Raw genomic sequence first — 27,535 nt, forward strand, 5'->3', positions numbered from 1 at the left:
AATTACTTGGCTTAAATGGAGCTAATGATGTATTTTGAGCATTCAATCCTACTTTACAGCCAGTACATGGACTCTTCACCTTTTCCAACAAGCATTGGTCAAAGAATTCATCCAAACATTGTTCCCACTCTGTGCTATTCTCAGAACCAGGATGTAAAGACACTGCAGGAAAATTGAAGAAATGAGAATTTTCCTGTGAAATATTACTTATAGGTTCATCTTCTGAGGCAGTTATGGAGACCTCTGTGTAGCTCAGTCCAGAAGGCAGCTTGACTTCCTCAGCACTAAAGTCACTGAAATCCTTATCACCTTCACTGTCCATAATCTGCATCATACTAGAATGTGTTAATACTTGAACCACAGATCTAGGGTTTGGTACTGTATCTGTCAACAAAGCTGACTGCCTGATGGAAAGATGAGGAAATTTTGTACTTTGCTTTAATTGTTTTGTAAGCACTTCTTTTGAGCTGAGGCAAACTGACTGACTTTCACAATTTTTTAGCTTCTTTTGCTGGTTATCTTTACAAAAGGATGATTCAGCCGAAGATAAAAATGAGTAGTTAGCTTTAGGTTTATCATTTGGAAAATCACTACACAAAGATGCTGCATGTGGGATTAAAGCATATGGATCTTCCACAAAAGAAATATTCGTCTGTTCTACTCCAAATTTATTTGTGTCACGTGGGTTTGAATAAAAATAATTTTCTACAATAGAACATGTTATTTTATCTTTATTTAAAGAAACAAAACTTGACTTACTAGCTTTATCATCATTTTCAGTATTCATAGCTGTCAGAAGAGGTTCTTCAATAAAAGGTTTGGTTTCAAGTGTAGAATCATGTTCTAACAACACAGCTGTGAACTGAGGTTCTTCCTGCACAGTTACACTTCCTGATGAAACAGGTAGGCTTTCTGGAAGAAATTCAAGTTTCTTGCGAACATTTTCCTTACTTTGACCTCTCATCAACAAGCCTAACCTATTGTTATCATCACTAAGACATTTCTCAAAGTTTAATGGATAATCTTGGTGCTGAGATAACTGATAAGACTTAGCACCAGTGCAATGAACGCACTTCTTAGTGTCAATGTTCCAATCGTTACAGCATGGGTTACTTTTATAAAATTCATTAATTGGAAACATGGTGAAACATTGTTCTTTGATGTCAGTGGAGATATTCAGATGTGTAGGATAGTTCCTAGTACAAGGTTTTTCTAGAAAGTTTTCAAAGAAAGGCCAACACAAGTCAGATGTTCCACAACTAGGATAAATAATTTCATGTTTCACAAAGTCCTTGTCTCCTTCACTGTACACTTTTTGGTCATTATCTAACCATTTATCAGAGTTCATGTCTTCTTCGCTACACATCTTCAACTTTTTCAAAGTATGGGATGTATCTATTGTATAATTACTACTAACTTCACATTTTAGTTGTCGTCCAGGTAGAACAGAGTTTTTTTCATTCAAAAAATGTTTCACTTTAAATTTTTGGCTGCCCTTAAGAAATTTAGACTTTCTCCAATTACTATTAGTTTTGTTCATTTTAGCTGAACATCTAGTAATGTGCCTATCTTTTAGTTCTGACATTTTTTTAAATTGATTGAAGTCTCCCAATTCTCAATGTCTTGGGATTTACAATGGGTAAGGGTTGAGCTAATCATTTTGTGCTTTTCATTCTTGCCAAATGAGATTTCATTAACTTGGGGTATCTTTGGTATGTTCTCAGCTGGATCACAAACCAACTTCGTTGAGTTACTGAGAAAGAAGATAAACAACAAGCAATTAAAATAAATTCAGGGTTCTCATTGACTTGACAATTGTAATTATTCACAGACTACTCTTATCGATTTTGGTCTAAAATAAATTTCATCATGCAATGTTGTTGTTTTTGTTGGGTTTTTTTGCTACATGTTATCATGTACATTTCTAATCTTGTACATTTTCTATTTTTACAGTGTGTGTATGTGCACATTTTTTTTCTTCTAATAAACAAAAACAAGCCAAAACAAGAATAAAAAATGCTGCACAAATTAAAAAAAAATACTTTATTAGAAAATATAATTAGCCATTAGCCAGAGGTTTGGTTTTGCTGTTTTTAACTCAGTCACTCCTTTTGATTTCATTTTACTTGACTCTTGAGTATTATATTTACATATAAACACACACACACAAAAGTAGTTCAACTTTCTAATATTTTTATGAAACAAGCTCACCAAAACATAGCTAATTACTTGGTTACTAAACTACATCTTTTGAATGATCTTTGCAATGCTCAGTAACATCAACCATTATAATTAAAAGTTTTATCCTGAATGTATAAAGCTTTATAAAGAACTTCTGTTTATACTAAACCAACAAATGTTTACATGAAATATATTACTTCACAACACAAAATTTACTGACAGATAAGAATCATGTCATTCAAATTAGTACAAGTAAAAGTTTCAAGCATTCTGAAATTCATAGTATTGTTTTATTCCTTATTTGCTATTTATTGATCAGGATAAAATAGATATTAGTGCCATAAAACAAACAAAAAGCTACCAAATCAGGTGAAGACAGAACTGTAACCTTTCAATTACTACACTCATTTGTACATATAAAATGGAACTTCATTTATCTATGTGGTTTATGGTCTCTAAAATGCGAGTTGTTTAAAGAGCTGGAACAATACTATGGCAAACAATTAAGAACTTTTATCTCTAGAATCTGAGGATACCATCACAGCAAAGTTATGTGGAATGGCAAATTAGTTAAAATCTGTATTCCCCATTGCAATAACAACACTGATGTGTGGCTTGGAGTTTACTATCCTCACTGTTACAGAAACTGTGATGATGGCCATGCAGAAATTTCAAAGACATGTGTGTACTAATTTCCAAGACTGCAGAACTATGTGAGCAAGGATTGGAAGAAGGATAACAATTCGTTTAAATATGTCCTTCTAAAGCAGATATAACAATCCAGTGTACAGGTTTATTTTTCTTCACATAGTGACTACGAAGCATGTTCACACCAACAATGTATTCTTACTAAAGCAATTACTAAATAAAGCCTAGCAAGCATATTTTACCTTGCTGAAACAAAACTATGACGAACTTTCTCAAGTTTGAAACAAATATCTTAAAGCAGTGAAATGTTCTTAAAAACACTTTCAAAAATCAAAATATTTTTTGTAGGTACGTACTTTTTTCAGGTATAAGAAAATGGAATTGCATGTAAGTAAACTCATTTTAAGGCATTCTTCTGTCTGTGTAACTATTGAAGGCACCTTCAGTAATGTTGTTTGGTTTAAAATACTTATGTTTTAGTTACACTTAATGAAACCTTATTTATCTGAGTATTTCACATATCCACAAATCTTTGTTCCCTAAAGCACATGGATAAATAAAGTTCCACTGGCTATACCGATAAGTGTGTGTATTTATGTATAAATAGAAAACATTTTTTCTCATGGGAGTATGGTAAAAAGTTAGATTACACATGACTACTATGTGTTTTCATTTCTTATAATTATGAAAAACATTCTGTGTATCTTACTGTGTAAAATATTTACATTTAAAAAATTAATGTTCATTTCTATTACAGACATCCAAGCCTATTAAACAAAAATGGCTGCACAAATGTGCTGTAATATAAAAACTGTTTTTATAGATTGATTGGCAAAAAATTAAAAAATTGTTAAACGTCTCTTAGTAAAAAAAAAAATCAATTTCCCAACTTCAACCACTAAAAATAATATTGAGGGCATCAAAATAGATTTCTTGTATTGTTTCAGATAATATTTACTAATTTAAAGTTTTCATCACAGGTTCAGGACAAAATTAAATTCTTCCTTTTAGCAAATTTGTAAAAATAAAAAATACACATGGTTTAAATTTATTAAAAATATACATTTTAAAAGCAAGTTTCACACACAAAAAAAAAGGATGAGGCCATTTTCACAAGTGAACATTTTCCTTACCTGAAAATATATTTCTGATATACACTCACCTCAATACACAGATGAGTTAGAATACCATATACATATAGTGAAGGGTCTGTTGCAAAATTACCTAGATAAGCACTCTTCAGAAAATGTTTAAAGGATGCCCAAAGGGTGTGACAGGGGCTCAGTAGGGACATGTCCAAGGAAGACTATCTTGTCACATCTAAGATATGCTCTTCTGCTGTATAGGAAGAGGGAAGAGGCATGGAAGCCAAACTTGTGTTGCAGGGATCTTACTGTGGGTACTTGCACACAAATTATCAGAAACCTCATATGTATAGTGAAGTTGGGTATGTTCCTGTACAGACTGTACCTTGTATGCTCCCCTCAACTCTACAATCAGAATCTAGTGAACTAGCACCAGTTGTGGGAGAAAGGTGCATGTGATAAGTACCTGTGTTCACCTCAACTCTACAATCAGAATCTAGTGAACTAGCACCAGTTGTGGGAGAAAGGTGCATGTGATAAGTACCTGTGTTAACCTCAACTCTACAAGACAGACTCTGGCTGTAGTTGGATGGCACATTCAAACTGCGAATGATTCAACACTAACATCGGATTATGGAACTAGCATCAGCTGTGAGAATAAAGTATGAAGTATAGAGTACTTGCCTCATATCTACCATCATCTTCTATAAAACTTACAACAGCTGCAGAAGCAGCACACATTGGTCATATATATCAGTATTGTATAGTAAATGACCACTCTGACTCAAATGAACAGATAATATGAAATAGGTTTTATCTGCAGGAGGAAAGCATTTCATTCTGAAGTATTGGCCAATATACAACTGTGTGCTCATCTCAAATTTACTGAAAAAATTCTTGCTGAAGGAGGAAGTTTAAAATGGCATGAGTGATGTATTTCATTAATACCCACACTACACTAACAGCATCACTTCCATCACCTTCTCATGATATTGGTACTCCTTGTTCTAACACCATTGGTTGAGTTCCAGTCAGTGGGAGTTCTCCATGGTCCACCACCCCTTCAACTAGGAACTGGAAAGTGGTAAGGGTTGCTTGTGCTCCAACCGATAAAGAGGAAATAATTCACATGAAAGAGAACTAAAGAAGGTGCCTGGATTTCCAGCTCTTCAGTCCAGAAAGGTCTTTTACTGGAGACAGTGTAATGGGTTGCCATGAACCCACATTTTTAAAAGACAGCAAGAGTAATTCAGAGAAGTTAGCAGAATATCCCTTAATGCTGGTTTTTTTCTACAATAGTTCTGGAATAGGTACAGTATAGATCAGACAATAAAGTGAGCACAGATATATATTTAATGAAGATACTTTAAGAGACCTTGCAGGAAAACCTGTGACACAGTGGCACATGTAGAGCCAGGTAGATTGCAAGAGTGCTTTCTGTTATCTGGCTTGATGCAGATTTTGTGTGGTATAACCCTGAGAGGCAACACCAGTCATCTCAAGGGATCCTATGTAATGAAATAGGGATTTTGGAAAGAAATATGTATTCTTCTCAAAGATGGCAAGATGACTAAAGAACAACAACCTGTGGAAGCCAAAAATCATCAGGAAATAAAACAGCCAGAATGTGTAGAGAAAGAAATGAAAGTGTGGAAGGTCTCTATACCCACATGGAAAAACTTATTCAAGAGCTTCAAAGAAGTGTGAGAAAATAAAAAAAACAAGGAATTAAATGTGAAAAAAAGGGAAACAGTCTACAAACATCTACATCCCACAGCAAATATATCAATGAGGAGTTGATGGACTCATTCAGTTAGGGCAGAAAGAAATAGATCCATGGAAAAAGTGGAGTCCTAGAATAGCAACAGATAGGCAGGGAGACATCTGTGATAAGACACACACACTGAAGAGGTGAAAGACAAGTAATAGTATGATGTATCTTCTGAGCAGTAAACGTTGGAGAAAGAAAGAATCAGTCCATGGAAAGGAAAAGATAAGTGCATTAGAAGAGGTATAAGATGTATATAAAGTAAAGTGAGCAGAAGAATGGTAATCATAAGAGACAGATGGTATGAAAGCAAGGAATTACAGCAGGGAACAAATAGGGTATGCATAAGATAAAGCAAAACCTCTTTTATGTCTCAGTCAGACAAGTGAGTTGGGCAAGGAGGACTGAAAAGAACAGAGGAACAGAACAGAAAGGAGAGGACAGGAAAAAAACACTGGTTGATTACTGGGAAAGAGAAAGGTCACCTGACAACTAGGAAAGATTAAGACAAAGAATCCATCAACAAATAACTGAATATGAAAGGCAGAAAAGTGGAGCACAGAATTACTGCCAGGAGGAAAAGGGGTGGCAGAAAAGCAAAAGACAGAGAACCCATCAAAAATTGTGAAAGATAAATATAGTCAATGGTGACAAAAATATGACAAAATTGTCACATTAGTGGAAAATCTGGCCTAATAGGTGACACATTAGGCACATTTTATGTATGAAGATGGAGAGAGAAGCAAAAGAGAGGGGATAATGAGAAGATAATTCAAATATCAAGTGGCCCTAGGTTAAGGTAGTCAATGGGACACCAACAGTTGTGTCCATAAAGGAGAACAGTGTGTGAATCCAAAGTCCAGAGGGAGGAGATAAATAGGGAATTATGTATAGAGACAAAGATAACACCAGGCCTGAGTGAGAAATCAACAGCTGAAACCTTAGGATGAAGAACAGAAGACCATAACTGAAGCCCAAAATTAAGAAAGGTGGCAAAAACCATCCAACATGGACATGTCCAACCAAATGTGAACTCCATAGAAGATTTGTAGTGGAAAAGCTATTTCATTTATAGAATATAGACTGGCCAAGAAAAGCTGTCTGCCTTCAAAATTGAAGTTTCAAGCTAAGAACATGAAGAGGCTCAGAAGTATATGGTTAGCACCCCTAACAAAAAAACAACAACCCTGGAACAGTAGCCAAAAGGATGGTTCGAGCAGGAAAGGACCATAGAATAGGCTGAGTAAAACATAACTAAGTGAGCCATCAATAGGTGTAGAGAAGGGAGCATGTCCAACAATGATAAAAAATGTCAAGTATGTTGATGTGAACTTTTGTCCAGCATTCAAATGTCAGAAATCTTGTTCTCATTGAAACATTATGTTAATCAGAGAGAGAATCATCAAAGAGAAATATATTTGGTTTGAGAAGTGGTATGGGAGTACAGGAAGTAAGGGTCCAATCATCATAACAATTTCTTGAGAAGAGACTCAGAGGGGACAAAGGACCCCAATAAAGAAAACCTTTGGTCCACAAGGCCCACTGCACGAAATAAAGAATAAGATAAAATGAAGCAAAAGAACCTATCACGTAGGGAGAAAAGAAGTGTAAAACCTTGTGACCAGATATGATATAGGTCACAAGTAAAGACCCTGACAATATCAACAAATACAAGAGGGAAAAGAGATAGGTCAAAGGGAAGAGCAAAGAATGGGAAAATGAAAAAAATAAATAAAAAATTGATGGACAGGAAAAAGAAAACAAAGGGATAAAACACTCACCACGACAAACTACAGACCATGTTTAAAAAAAACAAACTCTAGAGGGGGTCACAAGTAAGAGAAAATGAAATGAAAAGTGAAAAGAGGAGTGAGGTAAGAGACTAAGGTGTAAAAATGGTAAATGATTTCAGCAGAAATTGAGACCAATAGCAGAAGAGAAAAATACCCAAAGAAATATACATGTGATAATCACTCCCAAAAATAAAGGAATAAATAGTAAGATTGGGAAAGAGGAAAAACCCAGGAAGATAGCAAGAACAGAAATCACATAGTATCATACTAGGTCACAAGGGGAAAAGAACATCATTGAAGATATTTAATTAACGAGAGGGAGTCAAATAATAACACAAAAAGGAAGTGGGTAAAGTTGCTTAACTCAATGAGTCCCAACAGCAGGGAACAAAGTATGGAGAAATAGAACAGAAGAAGCCAAACAGAGCTGAGAATGAATGTCTACAAAAGCCATCAAAAGCATTAAGTGCCTCAAATAAAATGTGGAGTTAAGAGAGGAAATATAGAATGACAGAGAGAATAAGACAAAAAAAAGAAAAAAGATGAGGAACTGGTAAGTGAAATAGAAGTTGAAAGGCTCAATTCCTAAGCTAACCACCAGATATATAACAAAGATAGGGAATCAGGAAAAGGGAGTGAAGAAAATCTCAAAATAGGATAAAGGGATTCACAAACATGAGAGGGATGTCTCATTTGGGAATGAGAAAGTTATTAGATAATGGAAACGGTATAAATCCTAATAACAAGCCAAAAGATAACATAAACCTGAGAACTGTAAGTCAGGAAGTAAAAAATGAAAAATAATAAAACCCAGGCAGAAGAGATGGAAAGGAGCATACCTGAGAAGAAAAACCAGAAAGAGATTAAAAGGTTAAGTTCATTTAAGAAATGATAAAGTACTACCCAAAGCAAATTAAGTGAAGGTTGTAGTCTTATTAAGCTGAGGAAAAAAGACATTTGGGCTATTGAGATTGGAGAAGGAAACCCATAAAGCAAGGTTATCCACAGTACCTTGAACAATGGCTGCAATAACACTAAGAGTTAATGAGACTTCAAAAGCTACAACAAATTAAGAACTGAATGTAAACAACATTCTACATTCAAGACAAAGCAAAGTCACTGTCACTTAAAAATTCATGATAAAAATTTAGTTTTTGAGAAAAAAAATCAGATTTTTGTTAACAATGCAAATCTCAATAAATTAAACACAGAAAAGAAATTTAAATATGCTTGTACAATACAATACTGATGAACAGAATGAAGATTCATGAGTAGAGATTCTTAGAAGGAGTTAGTAAACATGGAGGTGTGTCACTCTTATTGGTGGAGGGGTTTTGTCACATTATGACATCATCATGCAGTGGCACAATTCACATAAAATAATGTGAAACTTGGTAAGAGTTTCCTTAAAGCTAGTGGCATGGAATAGTCCTATGACAGTCATGCTGTGCTGTTGAAAATAATTAATCTGTGTAAAGAAGTGAGTTGTGTTAAAATGTAGGCTTTAAAAGGTTTTATAGATCACAAGGAAGCCTGATATTACCCTAGTTAACAGTTGGTACTGCTGAATAATAACTAGTATTTGGTTAAGTATTTTACTAAATATATTATCAACCAGAAGAAAAAAGGCCCACCTTCTGAAAGCACTCTCATTATAAGGATTTTATAGTCTTGTATCAAGACTTGTTTTCCCGGCATCATGAATATATTATCAACAAATTGGCCTTATGGCCAGTAGATAATCTTTACATAAGGAAAAAAGTTCATACGAGGTCTGTTCAAAAAATACGTGGACTGTTTGAATTGCGCGGCTCCAGTTGGTTCCAGGGAAATCCGCTTGGTGTCGCTAGGTTTACACAGATCAGCTGATTACGACGCCATTTCCCGATTGCAGATATCTTCATTTGTGTATTAGCTATGCAGTTTCAGAATGAATGACCTGAAGGAGCAACGACTTGCTGTGAAATTTTGTGTTAAACTTGGAAAATCTGCAACTGAAACTTTTGCTATGCTTAACATGGCTTACGGTGATGTTGCTATGAAGCGTACGGCATGTTTCAAGTGGCACGAACATTTTAAGGATGCTCAACAGTCCATTGAAGACGATGAGCGTCCTGGACATGCTTCCACATCAAATAAAATCAACACCCTGGTGCGGGCAAATCGACGTTTGACTGTCAGGGAGCTTGCTGAAGAGTGTGGGATATCAGTTGGATCTTGTTACGAGATTTTGACCGAAAAATTGAAGATGCACCGCGTTGCTGCGAAATTAGTGCCTCAGAACTCTTGAGTTTTTGGCCAAACACTCGATCACTGTTCTTCCCACCTCCCCTACTCACCTGACCTTGCTCCTTGAGATCTTTTATTGTTCCCCAAACTCAAAAGACCCTTGAAAGGAAGAAGATTTGAGACGATTCCCGAGATTAAGGCAAATGCGACGAAGGAGCTGGAGGACATTACAAAAGAAGCGTACCAGGACTGTTTCAATAAGTGGAAACACCGTTGGGATAAGTGTGTGCATTGGGGAGGAGAGTACTTTGAAGGGGTCCCAGACCTGTAACTTCTAAATAAAGTACATTTTGTTTTATGACGTCAGTCTGCGTATTTTTTGAACAGCCCTCGTACGAAATATGATGTAATACAAAGCAGACATATTTTATGCTATCATAACAAAATGCAGCACAAACTGTTTGACAATGAAAGCTAAATATCTTTGTAGTATACCTACAAAGACACAAAGTGAATTTCAAATCACCTTCATACAAAATGTATTGCTTATAACTATTAAAGATAATTTGAATTTTCTATATTTCAGCTATTACAAGGCACTAGTACTGTTCATGAATGATAGAAATGGTATCTTTCAGTTCATTTTTTATGCATAATAAGTGTCAAAGTCACCAGTCAGATGTTTTTTATGTTTGTTTCTTATGAAGACTACTTTTTTTTTACTTTTTTAACTTGTATAAAGCCTACTTATACTTACCTTTAGATTGGATATATGCAATAAACTCAACCATATTTGTACTTACCCTTGCTTAAAAGGAGACTGAATTGACTGGGTTGAACTTTCCACTTTTGACAGAAATTTTTGTATTGAAAACAACTCTGCAAGCTCCTTCCTTAGATGGTTAAAATTTTCAGAATTTAGTAAAATGTCCTTGTGATTTTCAGTAGTCACATGCTGTAAAATTTTAAAATTGTTTTAAAACCAAAAACCTTAATATTATTAAAAAGAATAAAAAATCCTGATAAACATTTGTCTCCCAAAAATTGCTGCCCAAGTGAACTTTAAAATTTACTTTAAAGTACTTCAAAATTTAGGAAAACTAACAAAATTTGTGGTAAAAAAGCAAACAAACTAAGAGGCTAAGAGGATTGTTTCCACTTTTCTCTCAATCTGTTCCACATGACAATTTCCAAAAATTTCCTAGGTTATGAAATTTAAACCTTAACATTTTCTTCTTTTTCACATAACTATCAATTAATTATTGGTTAGGAAGCTTTAATTGGTCATTGTTATAAGTCATATGATAAACAAATGATTTAGATACAAAATTGTGTAGCAAGGTCAAGACAGTTACTCATAAGAGTAATGGCCCAATAATTACACAGACCAGTAATGGTTTTATTACCCTAAACTTTTTACATGTTCTACAGTAATTCCTATATGCTGAACTCAAAAATAATATCCATTTTTTCTCAGTCATGTACAGATCTTTCACAAAATGCCATATGTACTTCCACACAAGTGAGTAACTTTCATTGAAATTGGGTCACATTTTATTATACTTAAAATGTTGACAACCAGTCTACAGATTTCTCTAAACCACTCATAACAAGTCTCATCAATCATTCTACAACTCAAACATAATAATAAAAATATGTTTGTTGTGATAAATGAGATAATTTAATCTAAGTTTATCCTCCTGATCTTTAAAAAATCCTTATGTGATATAAAAAAATAAATATTATTTTCCAAGTCTGCAAAGCTGAATTATGGGATGTCTGTTTACAAAATAAAACTTTTATGAAGTTTAAATTTGCAAAACAGTTAATGGATATTGATTTTGTTACATCTGTATACATATTGAAACTGCATAAGGTCAAGTAGTAACACACAGAAGTTTCTTGAAGTGATTCATGATAATTTATGATTTACATTACTAAATGCTTCAGAGGGCTAACCAAATAGAATGCAGTTTTAGATTAACTCATTAATAATTAAAACAATAACAAGATGTGATTGCAGAGACATAGTGTGAGCATGTGAAGATTTGAGGAAAGTGATCATTTAATTCCTAACTTTCTGAAAACTGAGACCAGGATACAAGATTTGTCATTGGTCATTAATGTATTGAAATAAGTTAAAGGTGATGTGGGACAGATTTTTTTTAATTTCTTTTAATTCAAGATAACCCTGTTTATCTAAGATGATGAAAAGGATAAAAGAGGAAAGATCAAACTTAAATGATAAACTAGAGACAGAATAGACAAACTCATGGATAAATGCAGCAATTTCAAAATGTTTAGAAGAACAAATAAGACCAAAAACTTACAGAATAGAAAATTTAGGAACTGGTTAAAAAATAAATTAGGAAGTCTAACAGGACTTACGAGAAACTGGTGACTAATAATATTAGAACTACAGGTAAGAGCAAGGATTTTTTTAAGTATATTAAAGTTAACTGAAAAGTTAAAATGATGATTAGGCTCTTAACCTTCTATAACATGGATTATAAAAATATGGTGGAAAACATGTTTTCTTTGAATTTCTTACTCAAATAGATCTATATTGCATGCACACACACACAAAATAACGTTTTTTGTGAAATATATTTTGGTAAGTTATAAATGGGTACAATATCTAGAAAGCAGCACTGTTCAGTTGAGCAACCAACAAAAATAATTCCATAGTTTATTTAGACTGTAACCTGGAAGTAACAGCATTTAATTACAGAAATTAAACATGTTTGTGTTTTACACAACAGACATTTGTTATCTGTACGTTATAATATACAATAGTGATTGAAGGACACTAATGGAGAGATTTTAGTACAAGATTGGCTGGACTTTTGAATGTTTTCTTCTGATTTTACAAGAGTATTTTAGCAATATTACCGAGTCTGACCTGAATCATATAAAGAAAGAACTAAAATGTAACAACAGATAGAGTAATGACATAAAATGCAAGGTTTTCCTGGGTTTTAAAGGATACCAAAGATCAGGAATGTGAGTCTCTCTCTCATTTCTGTTTTTGATAGTTCAGCAGGAAGTAAGCAAGTGCTTGAGAATTGGAGACTTTCTAATGTTTATTCTATTTATTGAAAAGGTGATAGGAGTTGCCCATGAAGTTATACTGTAATCAGTCTTCTATAGGATGAAAATTTTTAGAAAGTTTGATAATACAATAATTGGCTTATGAAAAACTGTTAGCAGTAGTGGCCATGGGCTGTCTCTAAAAAAAAGGAGTTTAAAAGGAGAATCAAATTTTTTTTACTTTTTCTTCTCTCAAAGTGTGGATGTGCAAGGAGATTCTTAAAGGAAAAATATCTTGTATTCAGAAGAGCATTACTAGAATCATTTGGGGGTAGAAGGATTATCTTAAGGAGGCAGGTGAGGATCTCTTTACATATTTTCTCTTATCAAAGATCATAAGATTATCTATGGATATATAGGATAAAGGCCTCTGATTTCTGTGTGTTATACTCTCAAGGCAGCTAAAGCATTTAGTTTTATACCAGGCTAACTGGCTAGTTCTTTACAAAATTTAAGATAATAATAATTTCTTGAAAAAATAAGAGATTTAAGTTTTTACTTTTTCTTCTGTCAAGGGTGTGTGTGCAGGAACAGTCTCAAAGGAACAAATAGTCCTCTGTTGACTTGTGTTATTAAAAGAAAAATTTAGACTATATACATCTTACTATAATGGAACAATGTTATGACCCCTACCTTTCTATGTGACCAAAATAATATGTACAATGGTGCCACCTGTTGTTTCGAAATACAAGATTTCAATGCCAGAAGTGCTAATTGAGACTTATGTAACATAGCACCATCTATCACATCCATAAAAGATTTCACACTTTCTGTATTCAAGATACATACAATTAGAAAAATAAAGTATATGCAGCCTTTTTGTTTTTTAAATAATTTTAAATAAAAGTACTCTCCTCACAAGAACACAGATTTCACTAAGACTAAGTGATGGATTTATTATATCCATATTTATGTACTTTTTAAATGTAGTACAAAAAACTGGAATTCTTAAAAAAAACTATAACTTTCAATAAAAGGTAGCACTCTTAATGCATAAAACATTAAAGTTTATATCAGTAAAAGTTTTAGAATTTTGAGCTCTGTTCATTCAATCATTTTGATGCAATGGATTGCATATGACTGAAAAACAGAATCCAAACACTGTTTTCCATGCAGTATTTCCCATAAACTAATACATTTTTAGAAAATGTTCACTTTCTTACAATGAGGTATGAATTACCAGCAGAAATATCCCCTTGTAGGGCACATTTCTGCTAGTAGGTTAAAAGATGAAATATTCAAACTTTCAGGAATCAAATGAGCTAGCTCCTTTAAAAAAACATTCAATATACAAAACAAGCAATATATTCTACAAAATTTACTAACAAAAAAGGGCCTATGGTAAGTGTTAATATAATTACAAAATTCGAAATTAACTTCTAAATACAAAATATATGCTCCACAGGATAATAAATACTGTAACACCAATAAAATACACATTTTCAACATTTTTAATGCTCTTAGTAATAAAATCTAAGATGTTGGTGTAAAACAACTGGTTATGTTTGGGAACATAACATAGTATCACATATATTACTGATATGCTTAATTATACAAAAACATGTATTTTTGAAATAAATTTCAATACCTTTTGTTGATTGGTAAAATGACAACAACAAATCTCACAATATCCACTTGCAGAAAGCTGTGTTTTTCTCTGCTGAATTTTTGAAAGTATTTTAAGGTTGAACTTACTGAAAAGAAAAAAATGTTATAGAATTTAACTGATTAGCATGGAAAAATTAAAGTGCATTTTAAAATAATTTTCAATTTAAAATTTTAATAATAAATGATGTTAATATGAATTTCCATTTATGAACATCGAACTGTTTTAGTAGACTAGTGAATATTATTTAAATTATAAGCAATTAAACCTAAAAGTTACAGAAGTTACTTTTTGTACAAATATCTCTGTTTGTGAATATATTAGGTCTTAAATACAACTACATATGTATGAGTAACAAAATTAGCAAATTGAAGAAAAAATAAAAATAAATCTAATTGTTGTTTATTCTAAAATAACATGATCACAATCAGATATTTATGTTGGGAAGCAAAATATCTTGCCAATGCTGAATCGTTTTATTTTGAGCACTCATAAACAAATCGCTCCTCTGATTTTGCCAACATATGCCCGTGCAAAACTGAATATGGTATAAATCACTGTGCAAAGATCAAATGCATTAAAACAATGGCTCAAGGATAAATCAAAGCAAAAAAAAAAATCCACACAAATCCAAAAATCTGTTTTTGTTGTTTTTATTTTGAGGTTTTTTTCCCTACAAAACCTGAAAGTACGGAATTCTATACACAACACAGAACTCTTCCACCCACAGATATAAGAAGCTGCTTATGATGTACTTCCTCCTAACCACTAAGGATAAAGATTCATTTAATGTATGAAAGCAGTTATTACATTTTTTTTTAATTGGCCAAACCTTTCTTTAATACACCTAAGGTGTTTTTGGTTAAATATTCTATATTAAGCATATGTATACGTGAAAATATTTTTTTATATTGAATAATGGTGTAGGATACATGAAGTATCCTTGTATACCTCAGCCTAACTACAGTATAAAGTTCCAGTTTACAGGCAAATTCCAATTAGTAGATACCACCATGTTGTATTTTTTAGGTGTAATAATACATTATGGTAATTTTAGACTTGATCTTCCAAAGAAGGTACAATATGTTTTTCACTTATGTACTGCACTGAGGTATAAAGCCAAAAAACAGCATTAGATATTATAACCATTAAACAGTGTAGATGTGAAAAATAAAATTAAGCTTGGTAAACCCTGTCAGTTTTGTAATTTCAATATAAATAAATGTATTTTCATTCATAAAAATCCATCCTGTACTTCAAAAGTTCTGTACCATGCAAACATGAACGAAATTAAAGAAACTGTATTCTGTCCTTATTCAAAAAAGAAAAATTGCAATACAATAAATATTCAAACCTGTTTTCAGTTGTTTTATTTCTTCTAATAATAAAGTCACTTGTCTGCTTTTTATTTAGACCACTAGGATTTAAAACTGGGAATGGACAAGATCCTCTTAAAGTGGTCAAATTTAGTTCAGGCCACTGCCCAAGATTTTTGTTTTGTGGTCTATAATTGCTGCACAGGAAAACAAAATAAACAAAGACTGATAAAAAATAAAATTACCAATTTTTCATAAAATGCACCACTAAAGTGAAACAGCTAATATCTCTACTTGTTAATTGTGTAATAGTTGTTTTAAGTGAATACTTTTTGGCAATAATCTAGAAAAATAAAAAAAGGAATTTATAAAGCTTAAAATGAAATAAACTTATCTTACAGCCTATGATTAACAAGAATTTTAACATTTCAAATCTTTGTATTAAGGATCTCAAAAGTCCAGACATTTTCTTTCTCTGAGGCTTCTATATTTTATTAACATTCTTGTATATAATAGGTATCTGTAAAGATTTAAAAAGCTTATTTGAATATACCTTTCCTCTGCAAAATTATTCCATTTAAATAAATTTTATGATGAAAATAAATCTTAAACCCAATGTCAAATATAAGACTAATATAAATTAATTTTATCAAATCATGATAAAAACATAAAATAATACAACTTAAAGAAAAATAGACCTTCACATATTTTGTCCATATTTACAAATTATGCTGAGTTTTGACAAATCCATTTGTCTTAAATTTTTTTGTTTATATTTGTTGAGAAATATATTTGGGTTTTTTAAACTATGCATAATACTGTCAATCCTCATTTCTCAATTTATACTTTTATAAATGTTGAATTTTTTTCCGAGCAGAATGTTAAACAATTATTCTTTATATTTAACAACTGTTTTTAGTTTACTTAATAACAAGTAAAAGTTATCATATTAGTGTAATCAACTTTATAAACTTTGTTTATAAAACATGACTTAATCATGTTTGTACTTACTTATTAATGTCCTCTACTTTTATATATGGACCATGAAATCTGATTATATCACTAGTGGTGCAAGAGTAGCCATTCCTTTCACTGAGCTAAAATTATAAAATATAATGTTAGAAACACAAAACATTAAAGACTTGTTGTAAGCTCTCTATATGTGTGTATATATTATATTTATTTATTTGTTAGCTCAAGAGTTTTCAATGACATAACATGATATTAAAAGTTCATGTTAGTCTTAAAAATATCTAGAAAAAAGGGTAGATTGTGAGCATCAAGTTAGTTGAGATTAAAGATTATTGTGCTACCATACATAGGTAGGTGTTTATTATACATTAGTTCATTTACTGTTGTTAGAGGTATAACATTTGTAACCATACAACAAAACAATGTATAACAGTTTTATAGTGATTTAAGCTTTTAGAAATGTTTAAAGGAAGAAATAAACAAACTGTCTCATTAAGTGGGTCACACAATGAATTATTTTTACCTGATAATCTAAAAGAACCCTCAGCCACAAAAAACTAGCAGAAGACCTTCTTAGTACTGGTATCTAATGGCTGGAGTGATATTATTGTATTGGCAATCAATTTCATGACAATCACTTTTATTCATTCACCAGAGCTGACATATCTACCCACAATGAACATTATGTTGCAGTTCAATTTTGAAACATTACAGAGTTAGTGCAATCAAAAGTATATTTTGTTGTGAATAATAATAACTCAGCTAATACAAAGGTTAATATAGAAATGTTAATGAATCTGTATCCTCACATCCATTACCGTGGGTGTACAGATATTCATACATGATCAACCCATTTTCAAACATCATCACATCTGCTCAAGGGCAAAGAAATTATTTTATTCGTTAAGAATAAATGCTAACATATATTTCAGTTTTACAGCAATAAACAGAAACAGTAATGAAGTCTGAGCTGAAAAGAATGACATTCAATAACAAACATACAGTAAAAATCCACACAAACACCATTCAAACTTGAATCTAACTTTTTCTTAGGTTTGTTACCAATTTTTATTTCCATCCATTTTGGTACTTGCATGTTTTTTGTTGAAAATCATACAGTGACTACTGAATAGTACTTATTACATTCATTATTATACATGTTAGATGCATGTACAATAGATCTGATGCAACCATCGTTACATCGTTCAATATTTGATTTTTCTAGACTTGAGAAATATCAGATTACAAGTTTAATTCTTGCTAAAATTCATGAAATTTAACATGATTTAAACTAGTGTTTCTCAACCACCACTCTGTGAACCCATGCTGATCCACAGGCTGATTTCAGGCACTCCAGTCCACAACACAGTTGAAAAAAAAAATGTTTTAAAACAAAGCTACTGAACCATATTGTTCTACAATGCAACACAAAAGTACTTTAAAAAGTCAATACGAGTTGAAGTAGTCTGAGCAGAATTGGCTGAATCTCAGCTCAAAAAAGATTAGGAACTGCTTATATAAACTGGAGGAAAAATTAACAATTGTTATCTTTTTCAATTTCTAAGGTGGAGTTTTTGTCTATGATATTTAAAGAATAGACACTGTACAGACTGTCTGTATTTTCTACTCAAGAAAATATTTGAAACTAATTCCAAATGTTCAGTGAATTACCTGTGTATACCATAAATATGGCCAGCATCATCTCCAATTACTAAATGTATAATATTAAAAACTTACCTTTCTCTTATCTTTTATATTAATAAGTTTTTTCTTTCTTAACTTTTCCAGCCACTCCAAGACACTGTGAAGGTTTACAACACGAATACCCCATTGTTTAGAAAATTCCAAGACATCTGTGGTTCCTTTTTGCTGAGAAAAATAAATGAATACTTTTACAACTTTGCAACTTATGTTGAATTATTTTGATTTTCTATGACAATACTTGTCATCACCACAATCACAGATAAAGTTTACATTTGTATAATTCAATGTTGTAACTTGTACAACTCCTGATATTTTATTAATTTTGTAATTTCATTATTACAAACAAGTAAAATAATTCTATATTTTTACACAGTTTCTTATAAAATAATTCTTTTTCAAACTGATTTCATTACTTGGAACTAAGTTGTATTATTAATCTATTGCTTATTAATTACACACACACGCATCTTATTTTCAAAGTTACTTTACTGTTTGTGATATATGGAGAGTAAATTGTCTCCTTCAATCAGAACCACAGAAATAATATGATGTGTGAATAGAAATAAAGAATGAAATAACAGGTAAATCACATTACAATCATTACATTTAGTGTTAACAAGGCTTTTTCTTAAGACCAGATGAAATGTGATAAACATAATAGTACTAGTAGTTAAGATGCTATTTAAAATATCAAACTGCATAAAAAACTTATTTTATGAACTAGATTTGTATATATTAATGCCAATCATTTAAAATAATTATGTTTAAAATATCAAACTACATGAACTGTTATTTTGTAAACTAGATTTATATATTTTAACATTTTAATCATTTAATATAATTATGTTTACTTTAATTAGCTTTTCCTATCACTCAGAAGTGGCAAACAAATTAGTCTTCTTGTTATATCATACATTTTAAATAAATTAACATGTAATAACATTTGATAATTTATTTCTTGTTAAAATTCTATCTGGTATCCACCTTTTCTGACACAATTCATTTAACTTATGGTCGATTTTGTTCAGTCTATGTTTCTTTGTCATCATTATCTTTTAAATTACTTTTTATATATTAAACATTATAATGATTTATGGTTACATCTAAATTTATGAAAAATTTTAATTTTTTTGTGGGAATTTCAATTACTAACAGCAGATAAGGTGATAAAAATTATGTACAGAGAATGTACACTCATTCTGATCCAGACTTCTGGTTAGCCTAAGCCTGGTCTCACCAATACTCAGCTGTTGTTAGATATGCAAAAAAGGCTGACAGAGAAAGCAAAGAACTACAATTAACAGTGGCTGTATAGTGTGAAACATAAGAAATCCAACAAGGATGTTAAACATGGTGTGCCAGTTTTTGAGTACAGTCAATTTTGTATTAAATAGACCTCTGTTTAAACCATTTATACTTACTTAGGTAGACAGCATTTTGACAGGAAAGACAAAAAGAATTGTTATACATATTTTGAATACATAATCCACAAAAGCAACATCTGACAGTTATACAAAAAAGAACAATCATTACTTTCCTTCATAAAGGTTTAAAATTAGAATTTTAATGTTTAATGTTCATGTTTGATTTTCTGGGGAATAAATTATAAACTATATTCAATAACAATCACTAATTTTTAGCTGTGTTTGTAATAAAACCACATCAATAAAAATTACAGTAAAGTGTTTTCCTAAAATAGCACTACAACATTTTACATAAAGGAGCATTGAAATCTCCTGTCCTTATGTATTTATTATTATATGTGTGCCTAAAAACAATATATTAATAATAATAAAAACTTTCATTAAACAGAAAAAAAATAGCTCCACCCATAACTCTATGAACTAGTTAAACTGATGACTGGCAATATGGCACTAGCCAACTTTTGTTTTGACATTTTATAAATGAAAAAATGTGTAACTATACTAATATATTATAAAATATTAAATTTCATTAAACTCCATGTATAAAGAAACAAGATGGTTTGCTCCATATACAGAAATGTTCAGCATAAGAAAATCAACTATGGAAAGACAAGATCTGCAGTGAAATATTTTGTGCAGAAATCTGATATTTTCAGTGTAATGGTAAATCATAAAACACAAGGTAAATCCTCAAATAAAAGAATCCAGGATTAAGGCACAGGCAACTCCAATTTATAAATGGTAGTGACTATTACTTTTATAAGACAATGACAGATGAAAGTGCTATATGTTTAACTGATATTGTGAAATGAAATGTTGCAACTTCTAAATGGTAGCTAGATACACCAACCAGTGAACTCACCAGGCCAACTGTGCCAAAAACTAACTAAGACACTCCTTTAAAATGAAATTGATACATTGAAACATAAATGTATGTTCTTCATATTATGTAAGAATACATAGATGTACATGTTTGTTTGTTTATGTCCATGTATTGGACCTTATGTCAAATAGACACTTCATACAGGAGATTAGTCCAATTGAAGTATGACAGACCTTGCAAAAGAAGTTGTAGGTGCAGGTGGTAGAAGTGGTAGTACAGCAGGTACTTTTCAAGCAAATTACTTTGGCATTAGCAATGTTAGTTGTTTAGTATCTTAAAACATTCACTGAATGTAACTGATATTGTTCAACTTCATGTGATCTGAGGTCAACTCCCTCACAGTATTTTCTTTTAGACCTCATACTTTAATGACCTTTAAGAATGCATATACAAACACAATCATCGACATATTCTTATACAAGACATTTATCTCGGAAATTTTATGTGCATAAATATATATGCTGATAAACTCTGGTAACAAATAAAGCAATTATTTGGCTACAAGTTCACACATTTTATCATTTTTATTTTAAAATTCTGTTTTCGTACCATGTTAACTTGATTACAATAAGCACACTAAGTTAGTTAAGTTTTTAAAACAAAATCATCCTTATATTTAAATTAATAAAAAGATGATGATCATAGTTTATTTAACTCCACTTATAATACAAAATTTATATACAGCTGGATGAATTTTGATCATCAATATCTATTCTTGGTTTGAATTACCCAATGTATTTCTGGTCCCAAATAGACGTAACATTCAAGAAGCTTGGAAAATAATATGCACATATAAATGATTAAACATTTCCAAATAATACATGCAAGCAAGGTAAATGTGTAATCAAACTTCAACAGTACAAACTAGAATTACAGAATATTTCTAATAGATCACCAAGAAAGGAACAGTTCAACAGATTTAGTTTTCTAGATTTTACAGATTTAGTAATAGAAAAATACAACTATCTGGACTTTAATCAGAATGTTTAGTGCATAGCAGAGCAAATAAACAAAATGCAAGTAGACCAATGCAGGTGGGTTATTAAAAAAAATTAATGCATATATACATACACACACACTCCCATTTGATTTGAGCAAAAAAAATCTTAAAATAACACTTACTTGAGTTTTGTTAGCTCTATCAACAAGATCTTTCCCTCGAAACTGTAGGAATAGATAATTTATGTATTATTACACACAAAGTAATTAAAAAACAAACAAACATACATTTTGTAGAAAAATATAATAGAAAATGTTACAAATTTGAGTGAAAAAATTCCAAATGATGACATAGGTGTTTTTAATTTCTTTTTTTGAAAACAAATTTAAGAAAACTTAATCATTATTTTTCCTATTTTTTGTTTGATGTATACCAGTTAGACAGTGTATTGTAATTTTCTGCTTTATATTTTTTGCCTCTTGATTTTATAACAATTCACTTATCAAAATAACACAGTACCCAGTAAGGCATTTCATTGCACCTGCTAACCCTCAGTATTAGACAAACACTCAATGGTTATCTATTTAAAAAAAACAAAAGAAACAAACAGAACCTCATTTAGTTTTCACCAATTCAAAGATTTTTTTGATAAATGAGATTAGCAACATTACTAAATGAACAAACACTTATAAAATTAAAACAGAGCAGAGGCTATTCAGTGGAGATACACCATGTAAACATCTATATTTCTATATAGAAATCAACAAGATTACACAATGAATTCTAAGACAAGCATTTACACCATCAAAAACTGAATCATGAAAAAAATTAAAAAATAGTGAATATATACTTAAATAAAATTTTAAGCAAACATTAAACATTTAAGGAATTAACAAATGTTATGAAGATGTAACATGAAACCCAACATAATTTTTTTCTTTGTGGGGATGGATTTGAATTACATACAAAGTATTTAAAAAAAGATCAACATTTAAAATGCACAATATAATTTAGACAATGAAGATGGTAGCTTAAAGTTACTGAAACATGTAACCATGTTTATTATGGCCATTGGCCACAGAAAATTTTATTATGCATTTAAAATATTCATCTTGTTTTTACATTTAACATTTATTGCTTTAATTGAATACTTACTAAAGTAGTTTGGATTCTTTTGTTATGTGATAATAAAGTTTCTTTCGGAAGGAGATGAAATTCTTCCAAGATGACTGTAGGAATGAAATTAATAGGAAATATTTGAAAAAGCTTCAAGATAAAATAGTTTAATTGCTTAACACAAACCCTAGTAAATTTACTTTAAACCACTGTTTACTCTTCAAAATATCAAATTAAAAAGCAACCCACTTCAAGTTAAATAAAATTGATGATTCCTTCCTCAAAAGAAATTAAGACACCTCTAAGTTTTCAAAGTAATCTTAATAAACAAAAGATTATTTTTTTTCCTGATTTAATTCAATCAAATATTTCCAAACATACCAGAATATACGTGATGACGAGAAACCCACTTGAAGTAAAAAGGTATCTCAGGACAGCTGGTATGGGTATTAACATTTTTACTAATGAAGCAGAGAACAAAGTTCTGACCTTCTTAGATCTTCTTCAGGTTAACCTAAGGTCAGAATGTTGTTCTCTGCTTTATTAGTAAAAGTGTTAATACTCATACCAGCCATCTTGAGATACATTCCACAATATAGTATGTCAGAGCTTACAGTAAGATGATGTCCAATAAACACAACTTTATCAGAGAACTTAATAATTTTTGTGTACTTTATTTATAAATTAATTCCTAGCTTACTTTGTTTTTATAATGAGGTTACATATTATTTTTAAACAATTTCTCAAAAGATTGACTACTTTTTAGAAAATCAATTAACAACTTTAACTTTTACAAGGTTTGATGTCCACTGCTGCTGATATCCCAGTATTAGTGAATGTTTAATAGCATATCATAAAACCTGTCATAACTAAAGCCTGTAATTCTCAAAATAGTGTTTTATTGTCTTCAGAATTCAGCATGGGAAATTAAAGATATTTATCCTATATATATGGTACAGACTTCAAATAACATCAGCTCTTACATCTGTTTTCTGAGTCACTGACATTATATCCTTCAAAGGCTTCCAAAAATGAAACATAATCATGCAAAACATGAAACTTATTGACAATATCAAGTTATTCTTATAATTTGTTAATGTAAGACACTTAGTTCTAATCCTTAATTTGTAACTATGACATAAGATAGAACTAAAGCCTATCCTATTCAACAACTTGAAAATCATGATCCTTCCTGAAGAAAGTTTGAAAGATAAAATGATCCACACGGAACGAGAGAGGATGATAAAGTTAAAAGAGCTTATATCATTTAAGCATGAAAGAACAAAAGCTAAGATAAAACACATATATAACAAATGTAGAATAATTCAGCTTTTAAACAACATGGCATTTAGGAAATCAGTAATTTATTCTATATTTTATGTAGAAATTTACCTGTGGTGTGAACTAAATATTGTTCACACACACACTTGACTGACTAAAGACATTTTTCTTAAATATATATACAAAATTATGTATAGTATAATTTTGCCACCAAAAGATGTAATTCATATTTCTAAATTGCATGTGCTAAGAACAATAAATAAGCCAGTTATAAATATATCTGGTTTTTCCACTGGATAATGGAAACAAAATGCATGCAAAAGAAACACATAATTTCAGTGATTGATCTAGAACATTTTTGAAATTAATGAAATGATTTGTTAGTAATATGACTTTCAGGTAAAATGTATTGAATGCAAATGCAAGAAATTAATACAGAACAAAAATAGCCAAAATATAACACTGAAATGGTTAGCAATGTTATTGAAAAACTAGCAGTAAGAAACATACTGTTAAAAAGAAAAAAAAAGACCATTACTGTCACAGTAGTATAACAAACTGAGTGTATGATAACAATCCACATGGAATATCCATAAATATTTCACACAAGAATCAAAGAGTAACAATCAAATGAACTGACAGTTATTCTTACACATACAAGGAGAGAACAAAGACTGTAATAGTCCATTAAGAATGGCATAAAAATAAACCAAACTATTAGTATTTCTGAGGTTAGACTACAATTACTACTTTTGCACAGGAAATTTTGCCATTTTTAAATACCAACTTAAGTTGTAGCCAGTTTGTTACCTACAGAAGAATGTTTTTTAATAAATAATGGCTACAATACAATGAAAGTTTTGTGAAATAAATTTGATTTATGTGTATGTAAATAAATCGCAGAATTCTTACGTTACACTTGAACCATGAGGACTTGGAGTAGAAGCTGATGAAGGTTGGTCTCCATGACTTCCCCTGTTTATCTTTTTTAGGTTTTTATCAGTTATGACACAGTTAATATCTTTGCTTAGAAACTCTTCTATTGTCTAGAATGATAACAAAGTTCTGTCACAATACTTTTAGTCTTAGAAAAATAAAAGTGAAAGCAAGAATAACACACTTAGATTTTTCATTTTTGAAGATGTTTCAAAATAAGCTCATTACTTAAAGCTAAACATTTATCTGTCAGATTTGCCTAATAGAATTACTTCAGAATATAACTTAATATATAAAATGAAAAAATTGAAGATTCTTTGAAAAAACATACATATTACATTTACTTCGCAAATCATTTTGTTTTTCTCTTTGACCAAGTAATTATACAATAAAGCTACTTTATACAAATGTATTAATAAAGTCAGAAAAACTATGAATAACCTGTTTTTGTAGATATGAAAGTATATCAACAATGAAATTAGAAACTAAAATTGAGAATGCATTCCAAACTAAATAAAACTTACTATATGTAATATAATAAATAAAAATTTTCATAAAATTTCATGCAATTATATAGAATTTTCAGGCAATGCCTAAATATATCCAAAAACCATAACCAATTGCAATTAATACATATACTAAAGTATATCAGTCATTTTTTTATAAAGCACATAACTAAATTCTTTCTTTATAATTATTGTTTTATAATTTAGTGCACAAATCAAACTCACCCCACCTAAACGACGAAATAATTCATACAACAGATATTTTTGTGGAATACACTTTAAATCAAAATAAATTATATATCCTTTTAATGGAGTGTATTTATCCTTTGGCACAGTTTCCATTCCTTGTTTCTACAAAAAATAAAATGTATAATTAAAATGTTAATAAAAAATACTTTTTACTGAAGAATGAATGGCATTTAGCAAAACATATTGTTTAATAAATGTGACACCTGATACTTGTTGCTCATATTCTTGCATTTAAATTAAAGCACAGGCATGTTCATGATGACTTCACATAAAAAAACAAGATATTGTATTAATACTATGTACATGAAACTACAGCCTACTTCATATATTTGTAATCATAATGACAGCACCAAATAATTTAACTTCCAAAACAGTTTTTGCACACAATTTGAATAGAGCTTGTAGTTTCATTAATGCTTAGAATGCAGAAGTTATTTTACTTTTAGTCACTGTCACGTTCTTTGTTGAGCAAAAACCATATTAATTATTCTGCTATAATATACTATTATGCTATAAGAGGACAATATCAGCAGTGCACAGATTCAACTGCTATTTTAATGTTACCTAATAAAGCATACCATAAAGCAGTGAATCAAATTACTGAGGCACGTGCTATATTAAATATTACGAAAATGATTCAAATAATGATCTAGGCTAGTCAAATTGCTAAAATTACTACTACTAGTAAAAATGGTAACACACAGAAGTACAAAGTCCCGCCGAGTCACGGTATTGTTAACAGTAGTAACACTAATGCTAAAAGTAATACATTATACTTATTAGTGATTAATATTAAATGTTTTTAACATATTTCCCTTCCAATTTTGTATCAGTTTCACATAAAACAACTTTTACCAAATACTTTTAAATGCTTCTAGTAATTATGGTAAATCGAGTACAAATGATAATATAAATAAAAACATAATATTATTGCTATTACAAACACCGACTTTTAAGATCAACCCACCTCCTGATCAGTTAGAAAGTATTTAAAAATTTCCCGGGTATCGGTAGCGCCATCGCTCGTCATAAATATTTTTATATTTCTCTTGTTACTGGTGATTCTATTAATAATTCCTAAACGAATTTTAATTATTTTTTGTCAACAAATTAATTTGTTATTGTTTTTAACATAACTCATTGGTAAAATCTCATATACAAAAATCTACTCAGTATGTAAAAATTGAGCTTAAGAGATATAAAGTTATGTGTGTGGCAGTATGAAAATTATTATGACGAGAAAACCCACTTGTAGAGAAAATTTTATATTTAAAATCGGCTGGAATGGATAGAGAAAGCACTAATAGAGGAGCGAACAACGTTTCGACCGATACACAATTTAAAACAGGAATCCACCGAAAAAACACCCACACTGGACTATACATTCCTTGGAACGCAGCACATGAAACAAAACAAAAACTCAACATACCGATAAACGAAATAAACACAGCTATAAAACTGTAGTCACCAGATATAAAATTAACAACGAATTAGACAAAATAAAACAATACTTCATCAGCATTAACAAGTTTCCTCCACAAACCGTGGAAAACATTATACGCACACACCTAGACAAAAAGCAAAATCAAGTAACAAAAGTAAATAGACCCAACGATTTAAAAAGTCACGAAACCATATACTGCTGCATACCATATATTCCCGACATCAGCAGAAAAATAACCAACATTTGGCAAAAACTAGCAACAAAATATGACATCTCAGTTAATACAAAATTTATTCAAAAACAAGGCACAAAACTAAAGTCTATACTATGTAAAAACTACACTGACAAACACAACACCACTATT

General features: G+C 30.8%; 1 protein-coding gene across 1 annotated transcript; it reads right to left on the bottom strand.

Moving 5' to 3' along the window:
- Nucleotides 1–709: 709 nt before the first annotated feature.
- Nucleotides 710–26,757, bottom strand: LOC143235687 (protein DBF4 homolog A-like). The gene is made up of 11 exons (XM_076473904.1): nucleotides 26,695–26,757; nucleotides 25,704–25,829; nucleotides 24,954–25,082; nucleotides 22,795–22,905; nucleotides 21,822–21,863; nucleotides 18,426–18,557; nucleotides 16,728–16,813; nucleotides 15,755–15,913; nucleotides 14,383–14,488; nucleotides 10,508–10,659; nucleotides 710–1,753 (listed from the first exon to the last, which is right to left on the bottom strand). The coding sequence occupies exons 1-11, from the start codon at nucleotides 26,755–26,757 to the stop codon at nucleotides 1,573–1,575; spliced, it is 1,287 nt and encodes a 428-aa protein (XP_076330019.1). The 3' UTR covers nucleotides 710–1,572.
- Between the last annotated feature and the right edge of the window lie 778 nt (nucleotides 26,758–27,535).

This window comes from Tachypleus tridentatus, chromosome 12, assembly GCF_004210375.1.
Source record: "Tachypleus tridentatus isolate NWPU-2018 chromosome 12, ASM421037v1, whole genome shotgun sequence".
Classification (NCBI taxonomy): Eukaryota; Metazoa; Arthropoda; class Merostomata; order Xiphosura; family Limulidae; genus Tachypleus; species Tachypleus tridentatus.

Bases quoted from the DNA above. Each gene is read 5' to 3' on its own strand.
- LOC143235687 (XM_076473904.1), bottom strand. From the start codon at position 26,757: ATGACGAGCGATGGCGCTACCGATACCCGGGAAATTTTTAAATACTTT. The intron at 18,558-21,821 runs GTAAGTGTTATT...TATTTTTCTCAG, and splicing joins ATAGAGCTAACAAAACTCAA to CAAAAAGGAACCACAGATGT. The intron at 16,814-18,425 runs GTAAGTTTTTAA...TTATAATTTTAG, and splicing joins ATATAAAAGATAAGAGAAAG to CTCAGTGAAAGGAATGGCTA.